This window comes from Brassica napus, chromosome C5 (assembly GCF_020379485.1).
Source record: "Brassica napus cultivar Da-Ae chromosome C5, Da-Ae, whole genome shotgun sequence".
NCBI lineage: Eukaryota > Viridiplantae > Streptophyta > Magnoliopsida > Brassicales > Brassicaceae > Brassica > Brassica napus.
This window is the reverse complement of record NC_063448.1, coordinates 35,935,461-35,945,917: the sequence shown is the minus strand read 5'-3', so window position 1 is coordinate 35,945,917 and position 10,457 is coordinate 35,935,461. Positions and strand designations below refer to the sequence as shown.

The 10,457-nt window shown below is 37.4% G+C and overlaps 2 protein-coding genes across 3 annotated transcripts; one reads left to right on the top strand and one right to left on the bottom strand.

The window, feature by feature from the left end:
* Positions 1 to 380: 380 nt before the first annotated feature.
* LOC125587226 lies at positions 381 to 1,226 on the bottom strand. Its single transcript, XM_048757434.1, has one exon. It carries the CDS (start codon positions 1,224 to 1,226, stop codon positions 381 to 383), a length of 846 nt encoding a protein of 281 aa, XP_048613391.1.
* Positions 1,227 to 7,667: 6,441 nt separating this feature from the next.
* LOC125575618 (TPD1 protein homolog 1-like) lies at positions 7,668 to 10,265 on the top strand. 2 transcript variants are annotated; one of them, XM_048758515.1, is made up of 4 exons: positions 7,668 to 7,811; positions 7,900 to 9,187; positions 9,276 to 9,389; positions 9,684 to 10,265. In XM_048758515.1, the coding sequence occupies exons 2-4, from the start codon at positions 9,109 to 9,111 to the stop codon at positions 10,043 to 10,045; spliced, it is 555 nt and encodes a 184-aa protein (XP_048614472.1). In that variant the 5' UTR covers positions 7,668 to 7,811; positions 7,900 to 9,108; the 3' UTR covers positions 10,046 to 10,265. The 2 variants fall into 2 exon arrangements, with proteins under 2 accessions (XP_048614472.1, XP_048614473.1); XM_048758516.1 differs by having other exon boundaries at positions 7,670 to 7,811; positions 9,708 to 10,265.
* Positions 10,266 to 10,457: the final 192 nt, after the last annotated feature.

Genomic DNA, 10,457 nt, shown 5'->3' with positions numbered 1-10,457 from the left:
TTAAAACACTCTTGGAGTTGTAGAACGTGGTCGTTGGCTTTTGATGACTTTACTAGCATGTCGTCTATGTAAACTTCCATCGTTCTTCCAAGTTGCGTGGAGAACATTTTATTTACTAGCCTTTGATAAGTAGCTCCGGCGTTCTTTAGTCCGAGCGGCATTACTTTGTAATAATCGGTACCCCGCTCGGTGATGAAGCTAGTTTTTTCCTGGTCGTCAGGATTCATGAGGATCTGATTGTAACCAGAAAATGCATCCATGAACGAAAGCAATTGATGACCGGCCGTGGCTTCTACCAGCCGGTCTATATGCGGTAGTGGGAAACTATCTTTTGGGCATGCTTTGTTGAGGTCGGTGAAATCAATACGCACTCTCCATTTTCAATTTTTCTTTTTTACTACGACTGGGTTTGCGAGCCAGTCGGGGTATTGGACTTCGCGAATAGAACCGATCTTCAGGATCTTGTCCACTTCGTCGTTTACTGCCTTGGCTCGTTCGGGACCTAGCTTTCTTCGTTTATGTTTGACAGGTTTAAACGTAGGGTCGACGTTTAGGTCGTGTGAGGTGATACTGATGTCGTTTCCGGGCATGTCTGCCGCGGACCATGCGAATGTCTTAATATTTTGCTTGAGGAAGGATACGAGGTCGTTCCTGACTTCAGGAGGGAGATCGTTCCCGATGTTGACGCCTTTTTCAGGGGAGCTCTTGTCTAGAGCGACGACGCTTGATAGATCTTTGGCGTGGTCTTTTACTGAGAGGTCGCGTGCGAGTGGGATATTCTCCTCCTTCTGCAGCATTTTTCGGAATTCAGACATGTAACAGGCTCGGGCTTGTTTTTGGCTTCCGAGTATTGTTTTCTCGCCGGTTGGAGATAAAAACTTCACGCATTGGTGATAAACCGAGGGGACCGCCCTCATCTGGTGCAACCAGGGGCGCCCTACGATGGCGTCGAAAGGCATACGATGATCGACTACGGTGAATTTTGTTTTCAACTCCAGATCATGAGTTCTGGTGGTTAATAATGTGATCCCGAGTGACTGGATCGACTTTCCTTCGTAGCTAGCGAGGGGAGTCATTTCTTGTCTGATCATTTGGATCGGTTGCTTGAGGGTCCGTAGCGTTTTTTGCGAGATGATGTCGACAGCGCTTCCAGTGTCGACAAGGATTTTCGAGAAGATGATACCTTCGATTCCCAAAGCGATCACCAAGGCATCGTCGTGGGGCATATCGAGCTTTATAGTTTTGTGCTCGTATCTTCGCAGGCGATGATGGTGGAATCGTCAGTCGCTTCTCGCGAAGCGCATGATTGCTCGTTGAGAACATCGACTTTTCTTGATGTGATCGGCTTCATCGATCTGAAGAGATCGAGATCGATTGATTCGGTGCAGTTGGATCGAACTGGGGTAGGGTCCATAGTCGCGCTTAGGAAACTTAGATCGGTTTCTTGGCAAAGATGTTTTTCGTTTATCTTCCCCACAGTCGGCGCCAAAATGTAGAACCTAAAATCTACACTAAGTATTTGATAGTGATCGGGGTTTGATCTAGGGAAGACGAATGATGTAGGCAACGATATCTTTAGAACACAATGATGTTAAACAGTTTCCAGTAGGTAAAAATGGACTTTATTGATGAATAAGATCGAATACAATGAGTTGAACTATATCGAGTGATACAAACGAGATCCGTAAAGAAAGAGTCTAAGATCGGGAGAAAAACAAGGTCGACGTAAGTGTGTAGCTCTCTCTAGGGTTTTCAACGTGTCTTTCCTCATGTCCGTTCTCCTTCCTTTATAGTAAGTCGACCTCGTAACAGATAGACTATAGATTTGACCCATTTTCATCTATAGTTTATAGGTGTTTTTACTAATAATTATATTATTACAGAGTCTATTTATTATATTTATTAGATCATGAATGTTTTGGAGATAAGTGATGATTTTGGAGCATTTTGGAGATATTTGGAGCAAGCACCCGAGATGACCATCGAGATCGACTATCGGTCGATATTGGAGAGCTAGAATCGATCGATACACAAGACATGGTGTCGATCGACAGCGAAGCGTGCAGGAAGCCCGTTTGGTCACAGCCGACTTGAAGCCCAAGATTTTACTATTTTACAAGATTACCCCTGACGAGTTTTTACCCTAATTATATAAGCTTTGCCGCCATGTAAAAGGCAGAGTGTGCTTTCTTTGTGTTTCATTGTTTTATTGATAGATAGGAGAGAAGATCCAAAGTTATAATTTGTGATTGGAACTCCATTGATATCTATTTTATTATTCTATGAAGTTTTTATACTTAACTGCTGTTATGAACTGCTTAGCCATGTCTGAGTAGTTCTCTTGTTAGATTTTAAGGTTTAAATAGGTTAGGAGGGATTAGCCCCAACTATAGATTGCTGAGTTGTGATAATCATCTTTAGGATTTTTCATTAATGTCTGTTTCTAGATTAGCTACCTAGAGTCTGCCCTTGGATTGATTGATAAAAGCCATTGCTTAATTCTCATCCTGAAAACATTCTAATAGAGCTATATTTCTCGCTATGAGCAAAGCGAGAGCTGATCTAGTGAGCTTAGTAAGCATTCATTCAACCTGCGCATAAAGCTTGACTAGAGCGCGTCGATCGATATCACACTTGAATAATCGATCGACGGTGCAAAAGGTGTATCGATCGATACGCCCATTGGAATATCGATCGACACTTTCTATAGATCAATATAACGAGAGTTGAGATCATAGATCTAGTTAATAGTCAACAAGTCAATGCCCGCAAGAGCCGAAAGACTTGTTGATCAAATAGTTGAGCTTACATTATCATGCATGCAACTCATTAGGCAACTATAGGATTATAATTCCAATTTTCCTGAATAAAAACCCTAAGTCTAGCTATTTCCTTTTTAAGCACCAAAACCCCAAAAACCTGCTATTGAACAAACACTTGTTCAATATAAAACTGCAATTTACTTTTAAAACTCTTAAAACATCTTTGCTTAACAAATCATATTAGAATCCCTAGGTTCACTAGCTCCCTGTGAATTCGATCCCTAAGTACTACAACTCGACCTCCTATTTGACAGAGTATAAATCACTCTTTAAGGTAATTTGAGTGGTATCAGTGACCTTTGTAACTGCTCCGCGATCTTCGTCTCTTGTTCTGCGACCTCCGGGACCTCGAAGTCATCGCTTTCGAGCTTGATTTATTTCTATGGGCTTCAGTTCCTTACGGCCCATATCTTTGATCGCGGCCCATTAATGTAATGACCGAAATTGGGTCCAACAGACACCATCTACACCAATTGAGAACAATCTGTCGCAAAAACTACCTTGGAAAACTGAAGGGTCTTCATGCACTCCATAACCTAAATCAGAGCTTCGCATTCTGCATGTAAAGGTGATAAGCTTCACCGGAGATTCATAGCTCCCGTCATCTTGTCGTCCCTGGTTTTGCAGAACCAGCCGTGACCTGTAAATGAATCTTCTTCCCACCAGGCGCTATCAACATAGCAGACTTTGATATAATCCAAAGGTTGCAAATGAGGAATCGGAACAACCCGATCTCGTTGTTTTTTTATCCAGGAGTTGGGCCTCAACCCACAAAGCTCCTTCCAGTTCTGCTATGCATAGTAGCTCTTGCGGGTTCTATTCTTATTTTTATAAATCTTATCATTCCTGTTTTTCCATATATACAACATAATTCAGGGAAAGTAACTAAAATCATAATCTTGCAGAAGCCTCCAAAAAAAGTAATCGATATTGATAAATATCGAAGTTGTTAGGAATAGTCCTGGATGGGAATAAATCGTAGATAGGGCCCATGTTTGTAGAGCCATATGGCATTCAAATATCACATGGTTAACGGATTCGTCCTTCGCTCCGCATATACTACACTGTGTATTGCAGTCAATCCCACGGCCGTAAGTTTTTTGTGACTGTTAAAATGCTCGATATAATTCTCCATACAAAATGCCTCAGTTTTAGTGAACAGCATAGTTTTCATACATGTACCAACAATGGTTTGGTATCCGGCGGTCTGAATAATTCTAGTCTTTTCCCCTTGTCCGGGTCATGTTCAATATCCTGACTTTACCGAATAATTTCCTAATGGTGTAAAGTGCCAGACATACGAATCTGGTTGATGACATCAACTTATCGTTATAACTTTGATGATTTTAACATCTTGTGGATAAACATATGCATGAAGCAAGTCCAGATTCCATGAGAGATCAACCGGTTCGATGAAATGTTCCACCTTTAAAGAAGGATTTAAGAATTGAGTTTGAGTTTTTTGTATTGCTGATCTCGGGCGAGAAATCGGGATCCAAAGGTCCTTCCATACTGAAATGGATTGACCCATCTCCACTTTTTTTATTAGCCTTTTATTAACCAGATATCTATCTGAATAGATATTTCTCCATCCAGATGATGGCGTTGAAGATTTGTGATAATCAAGAGGATCCATTTTCCGAAAATATCGTCCCTTAAAGACCTTTGAAAACAGGCAATATGGCTTATCTTTCAGTCGCCAAAATAATTTAGCCAATAAAGCTGTGTTGAAGTCTTGGAGATCTCGGAAGTTTAAACCACAATCCACCTTGTGTTTACAAACAATGTCCCATGAGTAACAATGTATATCTTTCTTATTTCCGCTACTACTCCACCAAAAATTGGCAATTGCACTTATTATTTTCTTTGTTACCAGAGTCTAAAACACGGCAATACATGTGTGGGCATTGCTGATGCCGCTGAATTTATAAGTACTTCATTATCTCCTTTTGTTAGAAACCGGACTGTCCACCCATTTACTTTATTATTAGCCCTTCATATTTAAATATCTAAATATTTTAGTTTTTGAGCCATCTAAACTTTTTGAGATACCCAAATAGTTTCCTATGCCTCCCATCGTGATGATGCCAAGTTGATGTTGAATTCCCCCCACACACACACAACATCTGTGACTTTATGACCAAATTGTATTGATGATTTTGTGAAGTATCTATGTTGTCCAGACGCGGTCTCATAATGCTTAAGTATCTTTAAAATAAACCCACACTCCTCCACCGCTGCCTTACAAAAGAATAAGATGTCATCTGCAAAGAGTAGATGAAAAACCGCTGATTGCCTGCGAAATTTTTAGTCATGTAAGTCGTTTATCCTTTTGTTTTCCGAATGTTAGCAATGAGGCTTCGGTACATAGAATAAATAAGTAGGGTGACAAAGGGTCTATTTACCTTAATCCTCAGTTTGGAGTAATGTTACCCTTAGGCTGTCCATTAATTCAAAACGGTGAAAAGTCCATCTTTTCAAGAAAAGTCGCTGGAGCCATTCTACCCTGTCATAAAACATTTTCTGAAATATTATTTCTACCTAGGCCTGGGACTTTTATCTGAGATCCGGATTCGAACTGAGATTCGATCCGGATCCGATCCGAAAAACCGGATATCCGGAGGGGCCGAATCCGGATCCGGATAGTAAAATGTTTGATCTGTCAAAGCTGGATCCGGATATCTTAATTTTTTAGTCCGGATATCCGGATCTGTAAGTTTTACAAAAATAGTAATATCTATATATAAAAATTAATTTTATTTAATATATTTTCATTTTTGTAATAGTATATATAAATTTTATGTAAAGTTTGTAATATTATACATAGAAATAATTAAAAAACATTATATATATTTTTATTTTTAAATTATTGTTAATATTTTATATATATTAATATTATTTTTTATTTATTTTAAGGATCCAAATCCGGATCCGGATATCCGCCGGTTATTATAATTTTTAGAAGGATATCTGACACCCGGATATCCGAGAACCCCGGATCCGGATAAGGATAGTAAAATTATGGATTCGCCGGATAAAGATCCGGATCCGGATACCTCAAAATTGTCCGGATACCCGATCCGTCCCAGACCTAATTCTGCCATGTCATAAAACATTTTCTGAAATATTATTTGACTAGTATAATCTCCCGTGCGCAGCACGGATCAGTTTATGCCGAGTTGTAATAATTTAAAACATATAAATTGTTAATTTCGTCAAATATTCTATGAACAGAGGCTGACTGCAGTAAAACAAAACGTTTGAAAAGGTTAAACATTAATTCTGATATTATTTTGAAAGGGATGCATGTTTTTGAAAACTAATGAATAATATAATTTATCTAACAAATTTCCATGAATAATCAAAATATAATTAACATAGGTTTTTTATTACAAAATATTTCTATGAATAACCAAAATAGATGTAAACATATTTGTTTTAAAAGCCATGCCTTTAAACAAAGTTAAGCCATGTTACTTATCTTGATAGTTTGTAGGATTTTTTACTATTAAATTTACAATTGATTTTTGATTTTTGATTTTTTTAAATAGTTTCTTATTATTATTTAACGGTTTTATAAAGATAATTGGTTTTATTTAAAATATTATTTCTTTTATGTTTTAGATAGCTGTTAAACTATCCACTAAAAACTTGAAAAAAAATTCAAAATTAATTGCAAAAATGATTAGAAATTAACTTATTAGTTTTGAGTTGACACATGAGGCTCTCAAACGATTATTTTTTCACATGGAATTCTGAAAGGTTAAACGGTTTGCATCTTACCTAACTACTCCATTCATCTTCAACGTACCTTCTCCGACTTCACTCGAACAAATCTCAGCCTGAAATTTATTTGATTCTTCAATAAGATTTGGTTTCTTATACATGTCTGCAGCAAAGTAAAAAAAATAAAAAATTCAAAACTGAACAATATATTTATGCTATATGGACTCATTATGCCCCACCGGCCACCATATATACCTGTAGTTTTTTTTTTCTGTAGATTATGGAAACTCTGCAACAAAATCATCAAAGAATCTCTCCAAAATCATCGTACCAATATCCAACTCTTCCCGATGTGATTTCCAACTCAAGCGTAATTGATGCTTTGAAAGAGGTTCAAAGACTATCGATCAAATATACAGGATCTGAAAAACTTGTGGACAATAAACTTCTAAGTATTAATCCATGAGATGAATGGTAAAAGCTTCCAATTGGTGTAGAAAAATAAGATATGAAGAAACTTATCAAGATCAAAATTGAATTTAGGAGAAATGAAAGGATTAGTTGTTTTGTTACCTTGAGAAAGTCAAGATGTTAGAAGAATTTTTTTAAAGAAAGGATTAGTTTATGTTATAAACAGTTTTATATGAGAGAGATGAACATCGTGGTTTCAAAACGAAGTGAAAAAGGTAGAATCGTGGGTGAGAATGAGGAACAAAACCGATGATACAGTTAAATCAGAAGAAAATTATATTAGTGATGCATTTAGTTTTGTTTTTCCAATTAATTTTAAAGCACAATCCATGTGTCATAATTTTATTAGTCATGTGACTTGTGCTTTAGTATATAAAAGATATCAGCTTCTCATATGCAAAGTTGATTGTTTCTCTGAAATTTCCGTTCATGTCATACTAGGAACATTTCCGATTCTAGTAGTTTGTTTATAATTATGTGGAAAATTGAAAATGTAATAAATCTTAACACTCTTTTTAGAAAGTTTCCGTATCAAGGACAAACCGGTTTATTTTCCATTGAGTTATGTAAACCGGGTTGACTTACCCGTCGCTTTACCGGTTTCCTCGCCTTGGCCTATGATATAAATAACGCTCCTCCTCCACTCTTAACGAACTCTATTTTAGGGCAGGCCGTACGCCGTTTACATCGTCACTTACGAAACAGAGCTCTAGATTGGTCTCAACCAAGACTCTATCCATTGCGACTCTATCCATTGCGATTGCGAAGAAAGTAATTTCTTCATCGGAGAAGGTAGATCAACTGTTCTTGATAAATCTTGATATATCATATTGAGTTCACCTCGATGCAGAAGTATGATGTTTTGATCTAATATCTGCAGGTGGAAACGGATCTCAGGGTATTTGGATCCGGTCTCTATGGAGAACTATATAACTAAAATAGTTAATGACTCAACTGTTTATGAGAGTATTATAAGTCACTACGTTTGGTAATCAACTGTTGCTTTCCGAAACGAAGTGACTTATAATAATCTCATGAATGGATCTATGTTAACTGTTGATAGGTTGTTTTTCTCTAATGATGTATTGTAGCTCTGCGTTTCTTGTTCGTTCACTCTTTTGTCAGGTATTAACAAGATAAATCCCAAGCATCATCCACCTTATTAGTCCTTGAACATGAAGGCTTGTAAAATGGATTGATGCTTGGGATTTATTTTGTACTCTCCTCTTCTAAAAGAGTGTTGCCTCCATAGGACTACCAATGATTTCAGGCTTGTTGAAGGAACGTGATGCTTTTACTTATAGAAAGCATGAAAGATTTGACCTCTCCCATTTTGTTCTTAACTATTGTTTTTGTACTTGTGATAACCAAGAGATATGAACATGTTCTAGTTGAGTCTTTACTCCCACTTCATGTATCAATGGAACAAGGTTGGCTTCAATGGAACAAGGTTGGCTTCAACTGCAGATTAATGATTATAGAAACCACGTGAACCAACCAAAGTCCAGGCAATCAAAGAGATCCTATCTTGTATTTCTGAGTTTGAGCGTTTCTATGTTCTGTAAATGTACCCATACCATGTGGAATAATGACTTTGTGCCAAACATCACTCTAAAACATTTCTTGTTAACATACTCCTTTCTTGCTCTACAATAATTCCTCCTCTTTAGATTGGACGTTGAGGAGATAACTTAGCTCTATCAAAGTGTTATATATAATTCACTGCCTTTTCCAAGTTGCCAAGATTTTTACTACTTCTCATAAGAGAACATTTATTCAAAAGTTTTGTTGATAGGTGGTTTTATTATGGTTTTTTGTAGTTAATGACTCAACCACCTTCTGTCAGCCCCTTTATTCAAACTTTTTTTTAACAAAAGATTGGTAATACTTGTGTTTGTCTGAATCTCGAGGCAGATAAATTTTGAGACGAAACAAGGGATTGGTCAATACCTTCTGGAACCAGCAGACATGCATGCAATCACATAGTTTCCTTTCTTAAGTTTCTTTCTCTCTCCCCACCATGCATGTGTATCCATACAATCTATAAAACAGAGAAGAAGCATCCACATCTTTTGGCCATTGCAAGAAAATGAAACACTTCTACCAATTCCAACAGCAGCTTGTCCTCTTCGTAGGTCTTGGCTTATTGCTGTCTCTTCTTGCTTCATGTAAGTTCAGTTTTATATCCCTCTCTCTTTTGTCTTCTCCTTGTCACTTATACACCAGTTTCATGTTTGAATTTTGTCACTGTTGCAGTTGTTATGAAGTGCAATGCCTTGGAAGATTTCACTGATACAAGCGATGTAAGAGACTTCATTTCCAAATACAAAAACCGCACCGGCGTCTCCAGAAAGCTTCTGCTATCTCCGGGTAGCTCATAGACACACATAAACTTTAAGATCAGTCTCTGTTTTTTTATGTTTTATGAAACCCTTGAGAGAAATATTCAGACTATTTCATCACGTTTCCTTACGATAATAATGATTCATCATAGGTATTGGCTTCACATATAAGACCAGTCTCAGTGTTTATATATGTTTGTACAAACTCTAAAGACACGTTTTCACAACATATCTGTTAACTAAGCATGTACATTGTTGGGTTTATACATATAAGACCAGTCTCTGTGTCTTTTTATTTATTGATTTTTTGATAACCCTGAAGACACATCTTCGGAGATATTTTCAGATATTGGCGACGGGACCAAAAGGATAGGAGAAGAATGCTCAAAAGATGATCTTGTTGTCTTTCAAGGCTCAACGGTTCCACTTCCAAACGGAGTACCAGCATTTACAGTTGAGATCATAAACGCATGTGCCTCTGATTGCAGCGTTACGGAGATCCACGTCAGTTGTGGCTGGTTCAGCTCGGTCAGACTGGTTAACCCTAGAGTTTTCAGGCGACTCTCCTACGATGATTGTCTGGTCAATGATGGTCAACCTCTTTCTCCTGGACAGACACTCTCCTTTCAGTATGCTAACAGCTTCTCTTACCCTCTCTCTGTCTCTTCAGTCTCTTGCTTCTAATTTTAGACGTATTTTCCACGGAACTGTGCTTCAGTTTTCATCAAACCAAGATGTTGGATTGAGTTTGTGTTCTTCAAACCAAGGTCTTGGTTAGCCTACTATTGTAAGCCAGTTTAAGTTTATTAGTGTTAATGTGGCATTGGTGATTGTGTTCAAAATTACTTAGGGGAGACAAAAAGAGTTGATTTAATTTAAACAACTTTACATTTGAAGATGGTAATGATGATGTTAATCATCACCATCCAAACAAAGCTTATAAACACAAGCTTCTTTCTTGTTTTCATGGATACCATGTTCCGGAATATCTGAAGATGGAGAAAATAAACAGATGGTGATAGCATCAAAGAACATGAAATGTAAGAAGATCTAAAAACGTCCTTTAGGTCCCGGACTAAAAAAAAATCTAATTGTG